Here is a 23,746-nt window from a genome sequence, read left to right on the forward strand (position 1 = left end):
TGACTCGTTGATTGTTACAGTGGCGGAGGCGCAGCTCAGGAGTGACGAAGCCCCCACGCAAATCGCAATCCCCCTCTCTCCACGCGTCTCTCCCGCTTACACAGAGGAGCTCTCCACCGCTCGGCGTCGAGCTGGCGTCGGAGCAGATACACATACAGACACATGCCGGTAAAGACCCCGCCAAACAAGGGGTGAAGCTGGCGACTTGACGCCCGCGCCACCACTCTCGCGTGTGGCGAGAGCGCTCAATAGAGACGGACACCCTCGGCCCGCCGCCAACCCACAGCGGCGACGCACGCCGCCGCCTGGGCGTCCAAACTGCCCTGCGGGCGCGGCTGCTGTGCGGGCGCGGCTGCCCGCTGCCCGCTGCGGTCTACTCGCCGCAGTTCGCCTTGATCCACGGGTGGTTTTGCACCTCGCCCAGCGCCAGCCGCTGCGACGGCTCCTTGACGAGCAGCTTGGTCATCAGGTCGCGCGCGAGCGGGGAGACGTGCTCAGGGAACCTGGCAGAAGACCCGGGGGGGGGGGGGGGGTTCAGCCGTGCGGAGGAGGCATGCGTGCCGGTTGCCGCAACGGCGGCGCCGACGGCGGCGGTGAGGGTTGCGGCGGCGGCGGCGGAGAGGAACGCAACGGCGGCGGCGGCGGCGGCGGCGGCCGGCAAGTGTGGTCTGCACTGTGTGCCCGACAGTAGCGCGCGTGAGAGGCGGGTATTTCTTGCTTCGGCGATCTCGACTGCATCTCGACTGCATCTCGACTGCATCTCGGCCGCGTCTAAAAGCGCACTGCATGTCGACGCGCGAGATCTTCTTGTACGTCTCCTGGTGGCCCTGCGCCTCGAAGGGCGGCGAGCCGACGAGGAACTCGTACATGAGCACGCCTAATTTAGTAGTTAATTAATAGTTAATTAGGAACTCGTACATGAGCACGCCTGGGGCGGCGGGAGAGGGGGACGGTCGGAGAAGGTCGAGAGGTCGAGAGGGGGGGGGGGAGGGGGGGCAAGATCGACACAGGGCAGGGCAAGTGCTGTCCAGGCAAGACGCTCGCGTGTGCGTCTGAACGACATTGCACAGCCTACGGCCGCCACTGCGCTGCCCCGCGGCTGCTGCGTCTCGGCTGCTGCGTCTCGGCTGCGTCTCGGCTGCCTCTCGAGGCGGTGTCTCAGCAGCCTCTCGAGGCGGTCTCTCGGCTAGCGGCGCGCCGAGCGACCACACGTCCACCGTCTGGTTGTGCGCCTTGCCCTCCACCATCTCGGGCGGCAGGTAGTCGAGCGTGCCGCACCTGCGCCGGGAGATCGGGGGAGATTGCGAGCTCGAGCCACCTCGGGCCACGCCTCGGGCGGCGAGGGCGAGGGCGGCAGCGAGGGCGAAGGCGGCAGCGAGGGCGAAGGCGGCAGCGAGGGCGAGGGGGGCAGCGAGGGGGCGGCGAGGGGGCGGGGGCGAGGTTCGGGGCAGCGGTGCAGCGGTGCAGCGGTGCGGTGCAGCGGTGCGGTGCGGGGGAGCGGTGCGGGGGAGCGGTGCGGGGGAGCGGTGGCAGGACGCACATCGTTGTGCGCCGCGAGTTCGGCGCATGCACCGACCACCTGCGGAGGTTGGGGCGTGGGTGGGAGGGTCAACTCTTGGAAGGAAGGCTGCCGACTACGCCTGTGCAGGCACGTCCGCGGCTCGTCCATCTCGGGAGATTTGGGGGAGATTGAGGGGGGGCATCGCCGGCCAAATCAGTCGGCGATCTTGAGCTCTGCGTCTCGGCTGCGTCTCGGCTGCGTCTCGGCTGCGTCTCGGCTGCGTCTCGGCTGCGTCTCGGCTGCGTCTCGGCTGCGTCTCGGCTGCGTCTCGGCTGGATCGCGCCCAAAGTCGGCGATCTTGAGCTCGCCCTTGAGGTCGAGCAGCAAGTTCTCGGGCTTGATGTCGCGGTGAATCACGTGCTGCGGCGGCGGCGGGGTGGGGTCAGAGTCGGTTGGGGTGGCGGGAGTGAGGTGTGGGGGGATTGTGCGTGCATGTGTGTGTGGAAAGGGGGGGGCGGGGGGGGGGGGGGGGGGGGGCCAAAAACTTGGACAAGGAAAATGCGGTGCAATGGGGTGAGGGCGGCCCGGCGGCCGTGGGCGGTTCCTCCGGCCGGCGGGGAGGGGGCTGGCGGCCGCCCGGTCCCTGCCCATGTGGTTGCAGCAAGTGCAGCAACCTCGGACACTCTCGGACCCTCTCGGACCCTCTCGGGCGCCTTGAGCGCGACGATGAAGTGCGTCTTCTTCTCGCGCGCGAGGTACACCTTGCCGAACTTGCCGTTGCCCAGCGGCTTGCCGATGTCAAAGTCGTTGAGCGACCACTGCTTCTTCGGCGTCCGGGAGCCCTGCGAGAGAGGGGCGCCGCCGCGTGTTGCGGCGTGTGCGCGGGCTGCGCGGCTGCCGGCGCCGCGGCGCGAGTGCAGATGGCGACAACGGGAGGCGGAGAGGGCGCGCGCTGCATACGGCGCGGCGGCGAGGGCGGCGGATTTTGTTGGGAGGCGCACGCACCGAAGCGGCGGTGCTCTTCTCGCCCGCCTTGCCGTCTCCGACGTTGACTGCCGCCATCTTGTTGGTGACATCCTTGAGGTCCGACGCCATGTCGACGCGCAGCGGTGGCGTGCCTGGAGGGACAAGGGCGCAGGTGTGTGCGGCGGAGGCGGTGGCGGCGGGCTCAACAGAGACTGGGCGGCGGCGGTGAGGCCGGCGGCGGCGAGGCCGGGGTGGCACGGTGGCAACGTGGCGGAGGCGAGGGAGGCAACGAGACCGAGACGAGAGACGAGAGAGACAGAGAGACAAGAGAGCCGAACACCGTGTGCTCGTGTGGTTGTTGTTCAAGCGCGCCAAGGCAAAATTCTTTTTCTCGGTTTTCCTCTCGCGTTTTCCGTGCCGTGTGTTGTGAGAGGGAGTGATTGTAATATTCTTTTTATCACGTGATCGCCATCGCAGGCCGTCGAGTCCGATCTGAGCAAGCGTCTTTCTTTTTGGTTGAAGGCTTAGGAATAGGAGACTTTTCAAGGCTCTCTTCTGTGTGCAGTCACCGCGCTCGTCGTGCCCCGTGTGCTTTTTGAGAGAGGCTCGTCTCTTGAGAACTCTCGCGCCGGCACTCCTGTGTGCAATGTCTTGAGAACTGCCCGTTCAAGCGCGCGCGAAGGAAGGATGGAAACATTCTTTTCTCGTTTTCCCTCTCGCGTTCCGTGCTTTTGTTGTGAGTGGGAGTGGTTGTTGAATTCTTTTTATCACGTGATCGCCATCGCAGGCCGTCGAGTCCGAGCGTGCCTGGTGTGTGTGCTGTGTGATGCATGTGCATGCGCTGCGCGAACGGGGCGGGGTGTGCGCGCTCGCTGTTGTCTGTGTCCCTCTCTCTCTGTGTGTGTCCGTGCGTCTAGCCCTGGGGGTGCGCGTTCGCAGGGAAAGGGCCGTAAATTAAACACGGGTCTCCGAGGGTTAGCTCCGCGCTCCAGGTTTCCCCTAGCAGCAGAACGCCCTCTCTACTCGGAGCTAGCGAACACACAACACTGTACTCCCCGCACGTACCCACCACACTGTACTACACCAGTGCGGATTCTTATTTCGGCATTCTGGACGGAAGGCGGCTCGCCCATCCCATGACGGACATGGCGCCGAACGACGAGCGGACCGTCGGCGAGGCTCACGTGCCCAAGGTTGAGATGCGTCAAATCTCTGACCGCAGTTCGCTCCGGTCGGACGCGCCTCAGAATTCGGCGCGGCACGCGGCCGCTCCGCTGCAGCAGATTGCAGAGGTGCTCGAGGCGCAGGAGGAGGCCAAGGCGGCGCTGGAGGAGGCGGCGCGGGACAAGAAAGTGCGCGAGCTCAGCACCTGCGTCTCCGAGTTTGTGTCGACCGAGGCGCGCTACCTGGCCGACCTGCAGTCGGTCGCGGTTTCCTTTCTCGAGCCGCTCCGGCCGCTGCTGCCGCCGCAGCTGCACTACGCCATCTTTTCGAACCTGCCGCAGCTCCAAGGCCTACACCAAGGCCTCGGCACCGATCTCGAGAGGGCGACCTCCGAGACCGCCTCCGACTCCGGCCAGGCGAGCCAGACACTTCCGAGACACTTCCGAGACAGTTCCACGACCGTCCCGAGACCGCCTCCGACTCTGGCCTGGCGGTCGCCGCCCTCGCCGCCACGCACATTTCCGAGACCGCTCCGAGACCGCTCCGAGACCGCTCCGAGACAGCTCCGAGACCGCTCCGAGACCGCTCCGAGACAGCACACGACACTTCAGAGGCGGAGCCCTGGCACAGCCTCTGGCATAGCTTCCGGCGCCACCTCCACCACAGCTCTGGCTTTCGGCGCCTTCTCGTTTCATCTCGGGCCATCTCGGGTCCTCTCGGGTCCTCTCGGGCCATCTAGGGTCATCGCGGGTTATCTCTTTTCATCTCTGTTCATCTCGGGGCATCTCTGTTCACCTCGAGTCGCCCCGGGCCAGGCGTGCGTCGACGCCTTCTCAAAGCTTCTGCCGTGCTTCCAGATCTCCGCGGCGTGTCGCCCTGCCCTCGGACCCTTCCCCGACCCTTCCCGGAGCTGCCCCCCCCGTAGCTACTTTCGGATGTACGCCACGTACTGCTGCAACTACCCGAACGTGGCCGAGGCGCTCTGCAAGGTGGCGGCGGAGCACAGCGGCGCGGCGACCGCCCTCGTCGAGGCGGAGGGGACCCGTTTGCCCTGGATTGCACGAGATTTCCAGAGAGGGCCCGAGAGGGCCCGAGGTGACCCGAGATGGCCCGAGAGGACCCGAGATGGCCTGAGACTGCCCGGAGGAGGCCAGGCAGCGGAGCGAGCCCTCGGCGAAGCTTCTCGGAATCTGCCTGTAGGCGGAGGAGGCGCGCGGCGTCAAGCTGCAGGCGAGATCTCCCGAGATCTCCCGAGATCACCCGAGACATCCCGAGATCTCCCTAGATCTCCCTAGACCACCCGAGATGTCCCCCGAGATGATCCGAGATCGCCCTAGACCACCCTAGAGCACCCGAGATCACCCGAGATGATCCCGAGGAGGCGCCCAGCTGCAGGCGCTGCTCCTTGCAGCGCAGCGTCTGCAGCGTGGTGTGTGAGACGTTTCCGCGAAGCTTCCTGCCCCCCCGCCCCCTAGGCGTTGCTCTTCCAGAAAAAGAAACGCGGCCCGGAAAAGAAATCGCCGCCTGCCCGGCTAGGCGCTGCTCTTCCGGCCTGTGCAGCGGCTCTGCGTGTACCCGCTGCCGCCCGAGCGCCCCTCGCTCCTCCTCGTGACACTGTCCGCCCTGAAGCTGCTCGTGAGACGGCGGAATAGGTTTGCCCGCTGCCGCTCCCTCCCCGCCCCCGAGCCCTCCACCCCCCAGCCCCCCACCTCCGAGCCCACCTCCTCCTCTTCCTCGTCGTCGTCGAGGCGTTGGTCCTGTCTCGACTCTGAGTAGCGCCGCCCCGTTTGCGATGGATAGGTACCCGCTGCTGCTCGAATAAAAGAAATCGCTCGAAGGTACTCCATGCGCGATTTCTTTTACTCAATGGATAGGTACCCGCTGCTCGAGCCTCGAAAAAGAAAACACACAAGCAGCATACGGAGGGTGTCTTTGTCTAGGTACCCGCTGCTGCTCGAGCGGATGAAGAAGAGCAGCCAGCCAGAGTCGCAGATGCGGACCACGTGCGAGAGCGCCTTCGCGGCGCTGCAGGCGCCGCGCCACTCGCGGGGTAGCAGCGGTGGTAGGACTGCGCCACTCGCGGGTACTAGCGGTGACAGCGGCGACATCCCACGCCCCGCGCCGTAGCTTCTAGCGGCGGGACAGGCGACATGTCTGGCAGCGGCAGCGGTGCCCACACCCACGTGTACGCCCCTCGCGCAGGCGCCGCGTTTTGGGAGGTGGCGGGAGGGGGGGCGCTTCCCTGGGGCACTTCCGAGACACTTCCCCGAGGCGCCCGCAGGAGCTCAACTCGGAGGTCAACGAGCGGGTACGGCAGATGGAGGCCTCCTCCCTCGCCCTCACCTCTGCCTCCTCCCTCGCCCTCACCTCTGCCTCCTCCCTCGCCCTCACCTCTGCCTCCTCCCTCGCCCTCACCTCTGCCTCCTCCCTCGCCCTCACCTCTGCCTCCTCCCTCGCCCTCACCTCTGCCTCCTCCCTCGCCCTCACCTCTGCCTCCTCCCTCGCCCTCACCTCTGCCTCCTCCCTTGCCCGCGCCGCCGCCTCCGCCTCCTCCGCCGCCCGCGCCGCCGCAGCTGTCTTCAGCGCGCCCTCGCCTCGCACCGCCGCCCGTCCGCCTCCTCCGCCTGCTCCTCTGCCCGCTGCAGCGGCGCGTGCCGGCTGGCGTGAGCGGCGCTCGCCGCCCCTCAGGATGTGAGTGAGTATTACGTGTGCTTCCGGATCTAGGTCCAGGCCTTCTCGCACGATAGCACGGCGGGCATACAGCCAAGTCATAGGGGGCTAGTCCGCCTCATGCAGGCGCCCGAGCTCCAGCGAGACAATGTGCGGGAGGCCGGCGGGAGAGTGGCCGAGATTGTGCAGCCCGCCACGCAGTGCACAGTCCACGATCACTGCGGGAGGTGAGAGGTCCGGACCAGGTCCAGGTCCCCCCCCCCACACAGGACCCCCCCCCCCCCCCGCCCCCCCACACGTGCGGGACATGTCCCGCAGGCGGGCAGGCTCCTCCACCTCGACATGTCCAGCACATGTCCATGACATGTCCGGGACATGTCCCGCAGGCGGGCAGGCTCCTCCACCTCGAGGCGCTCGTCGGCATGCCGCCTCCCACGGCTCACCTCGTCACCCCTCACCCCTCACTCCCTCGCTCCCTCAGGCGCTCGTCGACATGAAGTCACCTACGGCCTCGACGCTGAACGCGTGGGGCCGCAGGGCCGCGGCTCGAGTGGGCACGCCCTCGCTCCACCATCAGCCCGAAGCTGACGGACGGCTGTCAGCGAACAGGCGACGTACAAGTGGTACGTCTTCTCCGACTACCTGCTTGTCTGCCGGCCAAAGGGAGAGGGCTTCGCCAAGAAGGCGCCCTGACGCAATCTCGGCGACTCTCGGCGACTCTCTGACCACCCCAGCGCACCTCAGCGCACCTCAGCGCACCTCAGCGCACCTCAGCGCACCTCGGCGCACCTCGGCGCACTTCGGCCGCACTTCGGCCGCATCTCGGCCGCACCTCAGCGAGTGCACTTCGGCGTGCGCACCTAAGTGCACCTCGGCGCACCTCGGCTCACATCTCTACTTCGCCGGTGAGGCGCTGTGGCCGCTCGAAGAAAACGAATCGAAGGAACGAATCGAACAGGCGCTGTGGCCGCTCGCCGCGTTGCGCGTCGCCGCTGCGAACACGACCCCGCCCGAGACGCACGCTTCGTTCGCAAAGAAGCCCGAGCGCGACAAGAGCGAGAGGGACACGCCAGAGCCGCTCCGCGCCGGCATTCGCTCTTTCGTTAGCGCTAACGCATGACGATTACTTCACAGGACAAGGCAGAGGTGTTCCGTGTGTGGCACGAGGAGAAGGAGAAGCCGCTCGGCGAGTCTAGCCGAGATTCGCCGAGATTCGCCGAGGTTCGCCGAGATTCGCCGAGATTCGCCGAGGCGCATATCGACCTCCGCCCCCTCCATCCCCACAAGCATCGGCAACCAGTGCCGGTGCGGCACCGAGACCGGCACGCGACCCAAATAGTCCGCGAAATGTCCGCAGGCGAGTTCAAGTGCTGGGCCCAGAGTGAGACCGACATGCTTGCGGTGGTGCAGCGGCTGCAGGCCCTCCTCCACTGCGGCAGCTGGGCCGTCCGTCGACCCTGTTGAGACCCGCCTCTCGGAGCCCTCCTTCAGGTGCTGATTGATGCGGCGGTCGAGCAGCGGGACGACATGATTCAGCGGGGGATGAATCGGCTCACACTCGAGGGGTGAGGGGCTCGAGGGGCTCGAGAGGGCGGCTCGGCGCGTCGCTGGGTGTGCAGGGGCGCGACCGCAGCTCTCGAGGGAGGGAGCCTCCAGGGCGCAGGAGGCCGCGCCCACAGCCCGTGGCGCGTGGGGCATCAAACGCACCCCGCACGCGTGCGACCGTTGCGCGCACTGGCTGACTTTGAGCACGCGCATTTTAGAGGGAGGGGAGCGAGAGAGAGAGCTCCAATCTAGACGAGGGAGTGGTTCTTCCGCTTTCATCCACTATTTTCAAGAAAGACAAGAGACGAAGTCCGTGCCGATGGTGTTGCAAAAGCCGTGTATAAAGCCCATCCCCAAGCATGATACGTAAAGCCGTACCTCTTGTGGGGGCTGCGTCCGGGCCCTCCTTGACCAAGCTGTCCAAGACCCCGTGTGCGTTCCAACCTTCCCTGTGAAAAGGGTGGATGGTCCTCATTCCAGGAGAGCCCTGGCCTTGGCGGCTCGGAATTCCTCATCCGTCAAAGCACCGCTCTGCTTGAGCTCGGCGAGCCTTTCGAGCTTCGCAGCGATGCCTGCCTCCTCGCGCTGCATCACTTGCTGCGGTACCGCGGGTGTGACAACGGGCACCGAGCCGACCACGACCTCTGCAGAATAGTGCTGGTTCCTGAGCGAGGTGACGGTCGACTGCACGTCCATGCGCTCCTGTCTGAGCTCGTCGTTCCATTGGATACGGATTGAACACACGTGCGTCACGATCCAGTTGGCAGGACCGAGCTCCACCTCCCAAACGTGGTCCCGCAAGCCATATTCGCAGTCGCAGCAAAGTCCCGCATCCTCACGTGTGCTCACATTGTTACGGTGGGTGAGTCGCAGAGTGCGCGCAGCCCGCCGAACATCCTCGTCGCTGGCGCGGAAGGCGAGGGTGCGCACCCTACCTGCGCTCTGCTGGAGCAACTGGATAACCCCATCGCGACTGAGCGTGGCCACGTCGGTGTCGTCGACCTTCATGAGCACCACGTTTCCACCGCGGTTTCCAACGACATATGCAGCAGCTCTGGTCTCTGATCGCGCTGCCGTCGCCGCGGTTAGCTTTTGCTCGAGCACGCTGTCTTGCACAGCCTTGCACAAGATGCCACCTGCGCCTCCATCGTCTAAGAATCTGAGGCCCAGCGGGCCCGGCGGCGCTGTGACCACAAAGTCGGACGGCGCCTGAACCGGCTCGACGGTGTACTGGGGCAAGGCTGCAGCGAGGAGATCGATTTGGCGCTGGAGATCTGCGGTGACGATCTGCCCGAAGACGACTGGATCGGGATCGAGGAGGGCGGGGGGGCTGCTCGGCCGCCGCACCTCCCTTGAAGTTGGCCGGCCGCTGAAGCTTGGATCTGACATACCGCAGCGAGCGGTCGCAACGCCACGTGCTGGCGTCAATCGGCCAGGCGCCGGCGGGCAGTTATCAGGGAACTTGTCGTGATCTGTGATCTGTGAGGGTCCGCCCGCAGGCGCATTTTGTATACCGAGGCGGTGCCCGGTGCCGAACCTGTCGGACCTTGAGACAGCATGTAGATCCCTGGGCGAGGGTGATGGCGTCCCCGTCGGGTCAGGGCTGAAGGCGGGGGAGACCAACCCGATCTCTCCGTCCGGCGTCCCGGGAGCGTGATTGACACCTCCCCCTGCGCCAGCAGCCCCGTGGAGGTAGACCGCTCGTCTAGCCAATCAGCCTTAAGCGAGCGGCCTGGCCGTTGGAATGGCCGAGTTTGGCGGGGGGGAGGCCAATGACCTGCCTAGTATAAGCCGACATGCCAGGCATGCCGACCTTTCGGAGCCCCCCCTCGAGACGCGAGGCCAGCGCACTTGGGGCCGAGCCCCAGTGTGCACTGTATGGACGAGAAATGCCTGAGAGGGTGGGGAGGGAGGCGTGAGGCGCGAGGTGGGGGCGTGGGGGCGCGGGGCGCGGGGCGTGCGTGGGACGCGCGGCGTGAGGCGCAGGGCGTGACCGCCCCCCGCCCGACCCTCACCCGCGCATGCGCCTGCCGCCCGCACCGCCTCCCCCATGCGCGCCCACGACGCCAGCCGCCTCGCCCGCCGCCCCGCCCGCCGCCCGCCGTCTCGCCTGGCCCTCGCGCCTGCCCGCTCGACCGCCGCCCCCGCCGGCGTCTCGACGGCCGCCCCACCCGCCCTCTGATCCTGTGGCCTCGCTGTAGAAATCGACGCAGCAACGACCGCGCCCAAAAGTCGTACTCGGGCGGCAGCCATTCGTTGGTGACGTAAAAGCGGACTCGTCCAGCGTCCAGGACGCACCAGAAACCGGGCGGAGGCAGCCGCCCTCCGCCTCTGCCGCAGCAGCCGCCCCGCCCGCTCCCCAAACCCGTGGCCACTCGAGAAAAAAAGACGCGGCGCCAGCCGCGCCCGACGAGCCCGAGCGTCCTATCGCGGCGGTGACGTAGATGAGGACACGCCCAGGAATGAGGGGTAGGCGAGGGCAGCCGCCCTCCCCACCCACCGCCGGCGGCAGACCGCCAGCGGGAACCTCCAGCAGGGCAGAGCCTCTGGCTCTGCCGAGGCTCTGCCAACCTCTGCGGCCCGCGCCACGCGGGCGCCGCATTCCGCCTCTCGAGCGCGCGCCGCCGCGGCCCCCGCCGCCAGCCGCCGCCTGTCGCCGCCTCCCGCCGGCCAGCTCGTACCAGCCAACCCGCAAGAGGAGCCTCGCTCTCGTACCAGCCGCAAGAGGAGCGGCCGAGCGCCAAGGCGCCCGTGCGGCGAGCAGCCCTGCAGCACCTTCTGCACCCTGCTGCAGGAGAATGTTCTCCTGGAGCAATGTGCAGCAATGCGCAGAGCTGCGCGCACGCGCGCGGAGGGCAGAAGAACCCTCGCCGAGGATGACGACCGCGTGGCGGCGCGGCGGCGCTCGCCGGCGCTCGCCGGAAGCGGCACTGCCCTGCCCGGCACAACCAGGTTAGTGGCACGGCACCCGCTCCTGTGCTCGCGACGTGCCCGCGCTGCGCGTCGGTCGCGACCTACGCGCCGGGCGCTCGGCGCACCCAAGTCCAAGCTGGAGTTGATCGTTGCTTCCCTTTCGCGAGGCGGTGCGGACTGCCGGAGGCCTCGAGCATGGCATCGGCTCTCCACGTGCCTATCTCACATACGCGGCTGCCATTTCCACCTGCCAGCGGGCGCGACACAATGGCTACTATAATTTGGTAGGAAGTTTGGCGATCGCTCGGCAACCAGCCCCAGCAGGTGATTCCTGATTCGTGCGCGCTCTCTCCGGCGTGCCTGAATGCGAGCTTCCGATCGCGGAACACTGGAGCCTCTCTCAAGGTAAAAGCTCTCACACAGCTCGTGCACACAGAGTGCTGAGAGCGGCGACAACATATGTCATATGTGTAGAGCCGTACTGTAGTCCGTGTTACCATACAAGTTGCGGGACATCTCTTTTCTTACTTGTGTGTGAGGAGAGTGAGGTACACCGCAGCACCGCACGTCCACGTGTCGTAGAGTCGTGCTGTGTGGTGCCCCAAAACAGCCAACAGGGTTTACACTCCTTATCTTCGAATAAATTGCATCTCGTCGCCTGCATAAGCGATAAGGGCATCACCATCAGCGCCATCACATCGCTGTCACACATATGATCATCACGCTCATGCCCAGCCAGGGAGCCAGCAGCCCGGCTGAGAGACCCCTCTCGGTCAGAACCTGTTGCTCTCTACCGGCTGAGCCGTCCAGAAGCAACCCGCATCACGTTCTTCGCGAGGACCGGCGAGCTGTTGAGGCCGAGCTGCGGGATCGACGCGCGCGGCGAGGCGGAGGCCTTGCTTCCTTCGGAGGGCAGCAGCGTCTCCTTGAGCGGCTCGCCGTCCTCCAGGCCGGGCAAGGCGACCGAGCCGTTGTACACGGCGGTGCCAAAGAGGAGCACGACGGTGCCGAGAAGTTGCACGTACGACGCGGGCCAGGTCCACTCCTCTCCGGCAGTGCCGCTCGAGACGAGGTAGAAGATGATCAGCGATGAGATCCAGACGAAGACGGGCCGGAAGTTGTCGAGGATGGCGTGCCAGACGGAGGAGAGCATGTACGTGATGACGATCGAGAGCGAGTTGAGGACGAAGATGAGCGAGGTGTAGCAGGCGATGAAGCCGAGCAGCGTCATGTTGTGCGAGATCTTGTGGAGGGTGTTGAACGGGTCCTCGTAGTGGCCGTGGTCGACGCCTGGCATGGCGTAGGCGATCGGGTAGAGCACGAGGCCGCAGAGGACGAAGCCGAAGGCACCCTCCGTGCCGATGAGCAGCAGGGGCGGGCAGTCCATGTCCGCCATCACCTTCTCCTCGTACACGTACTGGAAGGACTGCATCAGCGTGCCGAGTGCGGTCACCGCCATGCCGAGGATCGGATTTTGCCCCTCGGCGTGCACCGCGAGCCGCCGCCCCTCCGCCTCCGGCGCCTTGCCACCCATCGTGGATGAGTAGCCGACGATGGCGATGGCGACGGCGATGACTACGACGCCGGCCCACTGCGTCTTGTTGAGAGGGTCGTTGAGCACAAAATTCTTCATCAGCGCGACGAGGACGATCGCACCGCCTCGCAGCAGCTGCCAGATCGAGGCCGGGATGTGGAGGAGGCCGACTGTGGTCAGCGCCGTCGCGAGAAGGTCAAAGACCGAGGGCAGGCCCAGCAGCAGCACGCCCTTGAGACCGAGCTTCGGCGTGTCGGGCATGCCTGAGTCCTTGGACTTGCAGGCCTCGTTGATGAAGTGCGCCGGCAGCGCACAAGACATGCCCAGAAACATGGCGAACGTGAAGAAGATGGGGAATTTTGTGTTTTCCATCTCGCCCGTGTAGCCCTCGGTGGTCATGCCCATCGCTGCCTGCGGCGAGCACTCGGAGGTGGTGAGGGCGGCGCATCGGTGGTGAGGGCGGCGTATCGGTGGAGGGGTACAGGCGAGATTGGCATCGGCGCCTTGCAAAAGATGGTGCAGAAGGTGCCGGCGAAAAGAGCGACCAGGAAGACGATAGCCGCGGCTGGCGTGCACGGTGCGTCACCGCCATCACCGTGCCCTCCTCTGCCCATGGGACTCGAGCCAGTGCCGCCGGCACGCGAGGAGACGGGCCGCCGCGCCGGCGCGGGAGAGTTCGACTCGAAGAATTGCGAGAATTCACTCCCTTAAGTCTCCTACTTGAAAGTGAGTCCTTCGGTAATCGCGGGTTAGCGTGGGTACACCCGGGTTAAGCCACACTAACCCGGCATGGGTTAGCACGGGTCAGAACGGGTTACCATAACCCGACGCTAACCCGACGCTAACCCGGCACTAACCCGTCCTAACGTATGCGGCCCCAAAGCAGCGCGGGGTAACGCCGGGGTAGTCTCGGGTCGCGAGGAGACGGGCCGCCGCGCCGGCGGGAGAGTTTCGAGTCGAAGAATTGCGAGAATTCAGTTCGTTTCAAAACGTCGTGGCCCCGGTGGCGGTGAACCTTCTTCGTTTCACTTTTGTACCGCTAGGATTGAGAGTGAGCAGCCCTCCTCGCAATCGTAGCATCTCTGTACGATTGCTAGCACCTACGCTCGCAATCCTACATCTTCTTCACATACAACTCGACTCATCCGATCTGCAAGAGTCAACATAGACCAGTTGGAAGTGGCGTCACGGGCTCACGGCATTCGTTTGGCGATCGAGCCTCCCTCCGATGGCGCCTTGACTGCTGCCTGCGCTCTGGCCTCGGCGATCAGCGCGTCGTCCAAGGCGCCGACCGGCGCGACGACGACCGCCTTGCCGCCGTCTTGGTGCTGCAGGCCGACCAAGCAGAACGTGCACGGGCAATCGCTCAAGCACGGCTTGCCGTGCCGCGACCAGTTGTAGGTGTAGACGGTGCCGACGTCCGCGACAGACTCATGTGCCAGGTTGTGCGACTCAGCCAGTTCGTGCACCTAGGTTGGGGTTAGGGTTAGGGTTAGGGTTAGGTTACGGTTACGGTTAGGGTTACGGTTAGGGTTACCAGCCGGCGGTAGTATCCGTTGATCGGCGGCGTCACATAGAAGCGGCACGCGCCGCTGGCCACTCGCCGGCAGCCGTTCTCCGCCTCGCCCAAGATGCGCGCGTGCGTGGCCTGCGCTCTCAGCTCGTTCCGCTCGCGCTCTGCGGCGGTTGGAGTGCTCGCGTCGTCGGTTGGAGTGCTCGCGTCGTCCTCGTACGGGTCTCGGCGCTCTGCACGCTGCCGCGCCGCTGCCCATTCGGCCGCTGTGTCATCTTCGTGCGCCGCCGAGTGGCGCTGCTGTGATGCCGCCGCCGCTTCCGACGACTCGGCCGCCCGCAGCTCCCTCAGTAGCCTCCTCGCTTCGGCTCTGCTCGGCTCCGAGGCGGCGGCGCAAGCGTCGATCGCGGCCTCGAGGGCGTCGACGGCCCGTGAGGTTATGGCCGCACGCAGCTCGGCCGTGGAGGCACGCTGCTCGCGCAGTGCAGCGGCCTCCTCCGCGATGTACTCGCGGCAGCTCATATGGACCACGAAACAGGCGCAAGGCGCTGTCAGGGCCCGGGCTTCCTACTCGAGTAGCCGGATAGGGGGTCTGTCCACACAGTAGGGTAGGGTGTCGAATAGGTATATTGTTTAGCCTAAGCACGCTTTTCTCGCCAAGTACTATCTATATTCTTTTGCTTATATTCTCGCCAGACCATCTATATTCTCGAGAATATTCTCGAATATTGAGAATATTTTCACCACGCGAGAGGTCAGCGGACGCCAAAAATCGCTCTAAAGTAGAGGTTTGTGCTCCCAAACCGCTCAGGAACGTCGAAAACTTAAAGATTTCCGTCTGCATCGACCCAAAACCTACTGTTGAGGGGGCAAAAGAGCTGCTTCGAGAAGCTGTAGTCAAGACCGTTCTAGACGCCGCGATGTAACGTCGAGAATATTCAAGAATATCTTGAGACTCGAGGTCAACCAAGGTCAAGGGCTGAAGAAAACTCGTAGATTCTTGAGAAAAAGCCGCGCCGGGGCATCTATATTCTCGAGAATATTCTCGAATACGAAAGTGCGCGGGACCATCTATATTCTCGGAGATATTCGAGAATATTGTGCTTAGGCCAATATATTGTTGGCAAATCAAGAGTGATAAGGGAGAACCTCCACACTGGCTGGCCCCTCCCAGATAGGTAGGTAGGTTGGTCTTGTTTCGCCCAAAAGGGCCTGTGCCCGGAAAGGGCGTCGAGTCCGTCCGTGTCGAGTGTTTACTAGCTCCGAGTAGAGGGGGCGTTCTGCTGCTAGGGGAAACCTGGAGCGCGGAGCTAACCCTCGGAGACCCGTGTTTACTTTACGGCCCTCTACCTGCGAACGCGCACCCCCCCCTAGGGGTCAGGGCTCTCGTGGGCTCTCTAGCCCGTAGCCCGATCCCGATCATCCGGCCCGCTGGGTGCGCTTCTTAGCTCCCCGGCCCTGGATGTGAGGCTGATGACTGCACTCCAAGTGCTCCAAGTGCTTAAATTCGCGCACCTGGTGTCCGCACTGCCGCATGGTGCGAGCCGCCACTCATGAGAAGGTCTCCGCTCCTGCGATGCTTTTGCTGTCTGCGTCAATGCAGCATCCCATCGAGCGCGTCACTATGACCTGACCCCTCTGATAACCGACGTCGCCAACGGCAAGCCTGCGTCTGTGTCAGTAGGCGTTGCAATGAGTTGCAATTTTTTTCTCGTATGCTTGCCGAGGTGCAGTCGAGCTCTACCGGTGTGGGATATGTGGTGTAGGGGTTGGAGACGGACCACACACACCCTCCAAGCTAGAAGCGATAATACGCACTACTTCGGTCTGCACAGCATCTTCCCCCACCGCTCACCCAACCAGCAGAGACCGGCCCTCCGGGCAAGCATGCTTGTGGTGCGCTGGTGCGTGTGGCAGCCTTCGCAGAGCCACACCGCGGCCTTCTGGCGCTGCGTGCATTCCCGGTAAGACTTGCGGCTAAATAACACCGCCCCGTCCGACCTTGACATGGTCCCACCCGTCGCGTCGGGCATCTTGTCGGCCGTCGGCACGGCATCCGGCGCGTCGTCACCACGCAGCCCGTCTGGTTCCGGGCCTGAGTGCACAGTATCGAGCCAGCCAAGCTCCACCGCTAGCGCCTGGCAGGAAGCGCACTTCCCGCCGCCCGTATAGTACCCAACATGCCGGCCATGGAGCCGTCGAGGCTTAGGCAGTGGCCTTCTGGTTTCTTTCTTTCAAGCAGAGTCGACGACAAAGAATTCAGAAACGGCGAGAGGATTTCAGAGGATCATTCAGGCAACGACTCAAGTGTTGCTTGGCGCAGTTCGCCCGGGCTGCCACGGACGCTCCGCGAGCCGAAACAAGCCTTCTTCTTCTTCTTCGCGCCGGCGGCGGCGGCGGGCTTGGCCTGCGGCTCGAGGTTAACCTGGAAGGCCTCGCCGCACTTGCAGCGCACCGTGCTCAGCCGGCCCGGCCGCAGCATGTCCAAAATGTCGGTACCGCACGAAGGGCAGCGGAACTTGCAATGCTCCAGCGCTGGACCTGACACGACGGCACCCCCGACGACGCCGTCCGCCGTGCCCTCAGCCGCGCCGCCGCCGGTTTCGTCGCCGCCACGCAGCAACGAGCGAATCTCCGTGAGCTGCACGCGAGCATGCGGGCGAAGGCAGCAGAGCTTCGCGCGGCAGTAGACGATGAAGAAGGGCACATACAAGAGCGTCTGCACGGCGCCCGACGTCCACGCCTGCGGCTGCCAGTAGTAGGGCTCGCGACGGTAGCGCTGCGCCCAGTTGCCCAGATAGAAGGCGCGGTACAGGGCCAGCAGAAAAATGTAGTGAGAGACCGCCGAGCGGGAGGAGCCCTCGCGCACAATGAGCACCAGCTGCGGCACCGCCGCCACCGCCTCGAGGTAGAGCGACGAAGCCCAAAGGTTCTCGAACGGGCTCGTGCGGTCCATGCTGGTGGCATAGCCTAGCAGGAGTGACGGCAGCACGAGCAGCAGCAGCGTGCTGAGCGGCCGAAGATCGGTCGAGTAGTTGCGCGTGCGGCGCAGCGCGGGCACGCAGTGGCAGGCGGAGACGACACAGACAGCGAGCGACAGGTAGGCTAGCTTGGTGCACCAGTTGTACAAGCTCAGGAAGTTCCACGCGAGGTCCTGATAACGCCAGGCGTAAACGAGCAAGAGGAGCTCCTGCGTTCGCAGCGACAGGCCCGCTGCCGAGCGCGAGCAGCAGAGGATGAGCAGTAGAACCGCCCACGCCAGCGCGTGGCTCGCGTCGCCGGCCAGGCGGAAGACGGTCATTCGCTGGAGGTCCTCGCCGATGGTACGCGTGAAGGGCTGGTCCCAGGGAGCGAGCATGCCGCCGGGGCGCTGATTTGGGTTCCAAGCAAGAATTTCTCTATTTTTGGGCACCTGGACCTTCAGCAAGGCGAGGCGGCCGTGGTCAGGAGCTGCTGTTCACACCCTGCACAGACTCTCGTTACGATTTTGTGCGTCGGTGAGCTGACGGCGTCAAACCCATGGCCAGTGCACGACGGCCCGAGGCCTACTTGGGCCGGCCGGACATCAACGCATACAACGTTGTGCTGCACGACCCTGGTCGCGATCTCGTCGCCATCGTGTGCGTGCGCAACACGCGCGTGCTCTCTCCGAGCAACAGCATCATGCTTCCGGTCGCACTCTTCCTCAACGTTGCCAAGGAGTCGGGAGCCACCGACACTAGCAGCGTGTGCGGTGCTCTTATGTCGGGCGCCATGCCGGTGTCAGATAGCGAGCCACGAGATCGCTTCAACCGAGAAACTCCGGACGAGCTGCGCCCGGTGTACGCGCGCTGCCCTGTCGTGCTCGCCGCGGGTGTTGTGGCCGCCGCCGCCGAGGCTTCGCCGGCCGCAGATCGGCAGGATGCAGGCGCAATCATCGCGTGCTTCCGCGCGCACGCCGCTTCTGCGAACCCGCGCGCGCTCGGCGAATTCGTCGACGGCTGGGCGCGTGGCCGCGAGGCGCTCTTGCTGCAGCCGGTCATCGCAGGCATCGAGCTGCGCTGCGCGGTGTACAACGTGCTGAATAACCGCGGCGAGTACTCCGATGTGTGGTCGTTCTACGAGCCGCTGCAGACACTCTGGTCCGTAAAGTACCAGGCGATCGGCCGAGACGTCTCCGCCGAGCAGAGGCTCGACGTGGCTCTGGCGGCGCTGTGCTCCGACGGCCGGCGGCTCGCGAAGGACACGGTGGCAAAGTGCGAGCTCATGTGCGAGCACATGGCGGCCTTCCACCTGCTGCTGAAGCAGAAGCCGCTGGCGGCGCTCATGCTGTGCGCGCGCGACGACATCCGCGCGGCCGGCCTCGCGAGCAGCGCCTTTGGCCAAGTCATGATGATGCGCTCCGTCTGTTCCGTGAAGGATAGCACCACTCGGTCCGCCTTCAGCGAGTTCGCACAGCGATTCTGCGCGGCCGAGCCGTCGACGGTGTGCTACGGAGTGTTCACCAAGATGTCGTTGCAAGCGGTCCTCCACTTCGCCGCGAACAACGCCAGCCTCTCGCCGACCTATCATGAGGCGTGTTCCTCGCCCTCGAGCCTCGCCCTCACACCGTCACGCCATCACCTTCAGCCTCACCTTCGCCCTCTCGCCCTCACACAGGCTGCTACGCTCACGTTCCCTGACGGCGGCTCAGGGATGGACGCCGACACAGAGCGCGAGATGCAAGAGATATTTCAAAGGTCGGACATCGACAGAAGCATCCAGGTGAGCATGAGAAAGATCGGCGATGATGCTCAGGCGCAGCTCGATGCCGAGGCGGGCTTACCCGAGATGAAAGGGCAATGGTCAATGCGGCTCGGGCAGGAGCTTCTGAACCGGCGCAATTTTCGAAGCGGCGACGACATAGACGGCCTGGATATGGATGCGGCCGTCAGGAGGTGGCTGCGGTCTGGGCCGCGGACCCTCGCCGAGCTGAAAGAGGCTGCCTACGGGGAGAATGACCCCGTTGCTACGCTCAAGCTCGCCGATGTGCTGATGTTCGGTGGCCTCGGCGTCGGTAACGCTGAGCGCGACCCTCACGAGGCGTGTGAGCTCTACTACGCGGCTGCTCGTCATGGCCTTGGCGAGGCGTGTATCGCGGTGGCACACATTTGCGAATCGAAGCTGCTGGGTACTGAGTGGCAACAGAACAAGAGGCCGCTTCGGGCCGAGGATGCCGATGACGCCGTCTACCAGCAGATGATCTATTGGCTTGGCCTCGCCGCGTCGAAGGGATACGTCGCGCCCAATACACTCTGGTTTGGCGAGATGGCGTGTAGGGTGTGCGGTCTCGGCACCTCCGACCTCGAATATGCCGACGAGGTCGTCGCGGCGTTGAATGCCCGGCAGCAAGAGCGGATGGTCGAGCTGCGTGCGCAGGTGCGGAAGCGTCGCCGCCGCAACGTGAGCGACGCCGTGGCCGAGGCTGCGGCGGCGAGGCAGCGCGGCAACGACGCCATGCGCACCAGGAGTCACGAGGCGGCGGCGGCGGCGTATACTGAGGCGGTGAACAACCTCGCCGTCTTCGAGGCCGACGTGTCTGCCGCGTGGCCGCTGATCCTCAGCTTGAGCAATCGGGCGCAGGCTCGGCTTGGGCTAGACGAGCACGCGGAGGCGCTGGAGGACTGCTCACACGCATCGCTTGTGCTCGAACGCTACGGTGCCGGCTTCGAAGCCGAGGAGGTCCAGCGGGTGAGTGAGAAGCTCGCGCACCGCGAGGCCGCGGCGCTGCGGGGCGAGGCGGCCGCGAGAGAAGCGGCGCAGCAAAGGGCCGCGCGGGCTGCTGAGGTGCGACGGGCGTCAGACCTGAGGGCGGCGGCGCGCCAAGCTAAGGCGCGGGCCGCGGCGGAGCGCGAGGCCGAGGCCCGGCGGGCGCAGGAGGCCGCTGCTGCGTCGGCTGCGTCGGCGGCGCGACAGCGCACGGCGGCCGCGCTCGCTCGCGAGGAGGCGGCGTCACGCGCGGCTGCGGCTGCGGCCGCTCGAGAGGAGGAGGCTGCGGAGGCGGCGAGGGAGCGTCAGGCGGAGGCGGAGGCGGAGGCGACGGCGAGGGAAAGGCGTGCTGCGGCGCGAGAGGAGCGGATGCGGAGGAAGAGGGAGTACCGAGAGAGGAGGGATGCGGAGAGGGCGCGGCAGGTCGAGGCGGCGGCGGCGGCGGAAGCTGCGGAGGAGCAGGCGTACCAGCGGTGGGTCGCGAGCCGCATCCGGGAGGCCGAGGAGCGCAATGCTCGGGCGGCGCGAGACGCACAGGAGGCCGAGCTGATCGACCGAGCGAGCCGGCTCATCCTCCAGACATTCAGGGAGGAGGAGAGGCGGCGGAGGGCGCAGCAACCCGCGGCGGGCCCCTCAGAGCCGCCGCCTCAGCCGCCGCCTCAGCCGCCGCCTCAGCCGGCCGGTGAGGCGTCTGAGGATGAGGAAGAGTGCTGCCTCATCTGCCTGGAGGGCGTGGAGGGCGGCGCGCTGTGGCGGCATCATTGCCTCTGCGAGAAGCCGTTCCACCTCAACTGCCTCAACGAATGGAAGGCGCAGGCACGTCGCGCTCGCGGGTCGAGCAATGGTGCCAACGAGGCGCCAACGTGCCCCAACTGTCGCCGAGAGCTGTACTAAAAGCCGGCAGCCTCGCGTGAATATGTGTTTGTGACTCGCACTACACGTAACTCGTGAGGTACGCATGGTGTTTTGTTGTTTGCAAGATGCGCAAGTGTCAGGTCAGTTTAGTATCTCGTGTGACATAGAGGGGAATACACGAGCCTTTGTGCATGTGCATGTGTGATAGTACTCGTTAATAGACAGAAAGAATGTGAAAAGTAAACATCTCTGAGGGTCTGGGTCACCGAACATAGAGAGAGCGCCATAAGCATAATCACAGTTTGCGCAACAAATTCGGCGAGCGGCTCGGCCGGCGACAGCGCCACTGGTGCAATAGACGCCTCTGCGAGGAGCGGTGCACGGCGGTGCGCCCCCGACTCACTCGTCGTCCGCGGCCTCGTCGTCCGCCTTGGCCTCGGACTCCCCCTCCCCCCGCGGGCTCCTCTTCTCGGAGGAGCTCTTCTTCGTCTTCTTCTTGCCCGCCCTGCCCGCAGCCTCGTCGCCGCTGTCCGGCGCGGCGTCCTCGCCGCGGGGCGGCTTCAGGTCGATGTCGAAGAACTTGCCCGCCAGCTTTGGCAGCACCAGCTCGAGCAGCCGCTGGTTGAGCTCGGGCGGCACCGCGCACGACCGCAGGACCGTCAGCTCGTGCGACAGCTCAACCACCTTGGGCGGCGGCTCGCTCAGCATCACGACCTTGGCCTTCTGCGCGCGCGGGTGCCAGAAGATGCGCACCCGCGCCTCGACCGACACGCGCTCGAGCCGCAGCCGCGCGAGCGCCGCCTCGGACGGCTGCGTCGAGCCCGAGAGCAGCGACCCGAGCCAGCCGGTCGCGCCGACATAGGCGTCGAGCTGGCCGAGCGAGAGCGAGAACTTGAGCGTGGGCGTCATCTTGATGATCTGCTCCTTGATGTCGCGGTACTCCACCGGCCACTCCTCCCTGGCCTTGGCCTCCGCCGCCGCCTTGGCCTCCGCCGCCGCCTTGGCCTCGGCCGCCTCGGCCGCCGTCTGCGCCTTGGGAAGGCAGGCGGCAAAGGGGCCGCGCTCCGCCCGAGCGGCCGCGCGCCCGGCGGCGAAGCCGTCCTCGTACGCCTTCTCCGCGTTCGTCCCCAGCGCCTTTGCCTTCTTCCGCTCGTACTCTCGCCCCGAGATGATGCCCGCGTCGCGCAGCTCCTTGAGCGCCGCCACCGAACCCTGCGCGTCGTCGGCCTTCGCCTTCTTCGTCTTCTTGCCGGGCACGGCGGACGCGGCCGTGGAGCCGACGGCGGCGCCGCCCTGTCCGACCATCTTGACCATCCCGCCGAGCCCCGCCGCGAGGGGTGAGAGGCGCAGGCTCAGCTCTGGGACGACCTTGCCCGCGCGCAGGTCGCCGGGCTCGACATTGAGGCGGCGCGCAAAGGCGAAGGTGATGACGCTGTTGACGGGGACGGCGGCACCAGGCTGGGACATCTCAATCAGCTCTTTACCCACGAGCATGCGCACCGTCGGCAGCACGGGCACCAGCAGCAGGTCGAGGAGCGCGGTGGCGGTGTCGGGGCCTTCGCGCAGCATGCGCATGGTGGCCGGGCCGGTGATCGGGTTGTTGAGCAGCATCAGCAGCGTGCGGCCCGCGAGCAACGCCGTCTCGCGCGAGGCGGCGCCGGCGGTGTCGACAGCCCCGCCCACGGCCCCGCCCACGGCTCCCGCCGCCTTGTGGACGCTGAGGATGTGGCGGAGGTTGGAGATCGTCGCGAGCGGGTTGGTGCGCTTCTTGGCCGGCTTGCCGGCGGAGGCGGACTGCTCGACGTCGACGTTGATGTCGTCGACGTCGGCGCGCGGGGTGGTGCGCTGCGAGGTGGCCATCGTCGTGCCGGAGGTCATGCGTCGTGCGTCCTTTCGGGCTTGCGAGTTTGCGACTTGGTGGACACGTCTGATATTCCTTGGTGGCGTTCGCCCCCTTTATCCTTCCGTCTTTGAAACCAGCCCGATGGCGACGCGACGCGGCTCGCGGCAGACTGCCCGCTCCGTCCCAGGCTATACTTGATTTGATACCCTCCCAGTGCCGGCGGCGCGTGCGTCGAGGAAGGGGGGGCGGCCTTGGACTTGGCCACCAACCATCGCCGCGCCGCCCGCCCGCGAGAGGCCGGGGCCGGCGAAGGAGAGCGCTGCCGTGCAGGAGAGGGCGAGCATCTCTTGGTTGTTGTTATGGGCTGCTGGCAATTTGGGCTCAAAAACTCGCTTTCTGTTCCAAGTCGAATTTGCTTGCTGTCACCTATCTGTCCCGATCTCACACCTCACAAGTCACAACCTCCCCTGTGCATCTCGCACCCCCCCCCGCTCCCCATCGGTGACTCGCGAAGGACACGGACACTCGGGGTGAGGGGGGGTCCCCCAGAGAGGGGGCTTTGGGGCATTGTTGGGTTGATCGCTCGTGCCGATCTCGGGTCGATCTCGGGTCGATCTCGGGTCGATCTCGGGTCGATCTCGGGTCGATCTCGGGTCGATCTCGGGTCGATCTCGGGTCGATCTCGGGTCGATCTCGGGTCGATCTCGGGTCGATCTCGGGTCGATCTCGGCACTCGGGTCGATCTCGGGTCGATCTCGGGTCTCGGGTCGGTCTTGGGTCGGTCTCGGAGTGGTCTAGAAAAGAAAAAAATGTGGGGCGAGATGAGGCGAGATGAGGCGAGGTGAGGCGAGGTGAGGGGCGATGAGGCGAGGTGAGGCGAGATGAGGCGAGATGAGGCGAGATGAGGCGAGGTGAGGCGAGATGAGGCGAGATGAGGCGAGGTGTACCTCGGCGAGATGAGGCGAGGTGAGGCGAGATGAGGCGAGGAGAGGCGAGATGAGGCGAGGTGTGAGGCGAGATGAGGCGCGAGGTGTGAGGCGAGGTGAGGCGAGGTGAGGCGAGATGAGGCGAGGTGAGGCGAGATGAAGCGAGGTGAGGCGAGATGAAGCGAGGTGAGGCGAGATGAGGCGAGATGAGGCGAGACTAGGAGGCGAGATGAAGCGGGATGTTGTGTGGCTGCTTGTGCTGCCAAGCAGGCAGCACAAGCAGCCATACAAGTGAGCTTTTGGGTTGTGTGGCTGCTTGTTGCTGCTGGCATCATGAGGGGATTTCCATTTCGCCAAACCGGCTCTAAGTCTGCCCTGCGTAGTTCGGCCCTGAGTGACGCAGGGTTGTAGTCAGAATGCGGTCTAGCGCCGGCTTCTTCAGCAAGCCATAAATCTTGTTAGATAGTTTGCCTAGGTTGTCGTGTTTATGACGCTCGCTTTAGGAAGTCCGTGCGTTCGGTCTTATTCTAGCCAAGTAACCTAAGCGATGCTTCGGCGGGTGGATTGTGCTTGTGAATCTAGGGCTAGA

At 65.4% G+C, this 23,746-nt stretch overlaps 5 protein-coding genes across 5 annotated transcripts; 1 reads left to right on the top strand and 4 right to left on the bottom strand.

Annotated features, from left to right (window-relative positions):
* EMIHUDRAFT_359888 (hypothetical protein) lies at nt 1–1,247 on the bottom strand (the record flags this gene model as incomplete). The annotated part of the gene is made up of 4 exons (XM_005757982.1): nt 1–503; nt 784–877; nt 927–928; nt 1,207–1,247. 4 exons carry the CDS (start codon nt 1,245–1,247, stop codon nt 374–376), a joined length of 267 nt encoding a protein of 88 aa, XP_005758039.1. The 3' UTR covers nt 1–373.
* Nucleotides 1,248–3,581: 2,334 nt separating this feature from the next.
* On the top strand, nt 3,582–8,145 carry EMIHUDRAFT_438955 (hypothetical protein). Its single transcript, XM_005757983.1, has 14 exons — nt 3,582–4,047; nt 4,447–4,478; nt 4,557–4,662; nt 4,832–4,861; nt 5,168–5,283; nt 5,572–5,662; nt 5,913–6,283; nt 6,308–6,398; nt 6,607–6,641; nt 6,781–6,839; nt 6,911–6,985; nt 7,260–7,487; nt 7,659–7,720; nt 7,793–8,145. Exons 1-8 carry the CDS (start codon nt 3,604–3,606, stop codon nt 6,324–6,326), a joined length of 1,209 nt encoding a protein of 402 aa, XP_005758040.1. The 5' UTR covers nt 3,582–3,603; the 3' UTR covers nt 6,327–6,398; nt 6,607–6,641; nt 6,781–6,839; nt 6,911–6,985; nt 7,260–7,487; nt 7,659–7,720; nt 7,793–8,145.
* Nucleotides 8,146–11,549: 3,404 nt separating this feature from the next.
* EMIHUDRAFT_220045 (hypothetical protein) lies at nt 11,550–12,907 on the bottom strand (the record flags this gene model as incomplete). Its single annotated transcript, XM_005757984.1, has 3 exons — nt 11,550–12,281; nt 12,381–12,704; nt 12,776–12,907. The coding sequence occupies 3 exons, from the start codon at nt 12,905–12,907 to the stop codon at nt 11,550–11,552; spliced, it is 1,188 nt and encodes a 395-aa protein (XP_005758041.1).
* Nucleotides 12,908–13,486: 579 nt separating this feature from the next.
* Nucleotides 13,487–14,328, bottom strand: EMIHUDRAFT_220046 (hypothetical protein; the record flags this gene model as incomplete). The annotated part of the gene is made up of 2 exons (XM_005757985.1): nt 13,487–13,744; nt 13,867–14,328. The coding sequence occupies 2 exons, from the start codon at nt 14,326–14,328 to the stop codon at nt 13,487–13,489; spliced, it is 720 nt and encodes a 239-aa protein (XP_005758042.1).
* Nucleotides 14,329–16,492: 2,164 nt separating this feature from the next.
* Nucleotides 16,493–17,107, bottom strand: EMIHUDRAFT_56961 (hypothetical protein; the record flags this gene model as incomplete). The annotated part of the gene is made up of 1 exon (XM_005757986.1): nt 16,493–17,107. A coding segment is annotated over one exon (615 nt), but the record flags the coding sequence as incomplete, so codon positions are not given.
* Nucleotides 17,108–23,746: the final 6,639 nt, after the last annotated feature.

Source organism: Emiliania huxleyi (assembly GCF_000372725.1).
Source record: "Emiliania huxleyi CCMP1516 unplaced genomic scaffold EMIHUscaffold_89, whole genome shotgun sequence".
NCBI classification, from domain to species: Eukaryota; Haptophyta; order Isochrysidales; family Noelaerhabdaceae; genus Emiliania; species Emiliania huxleyi.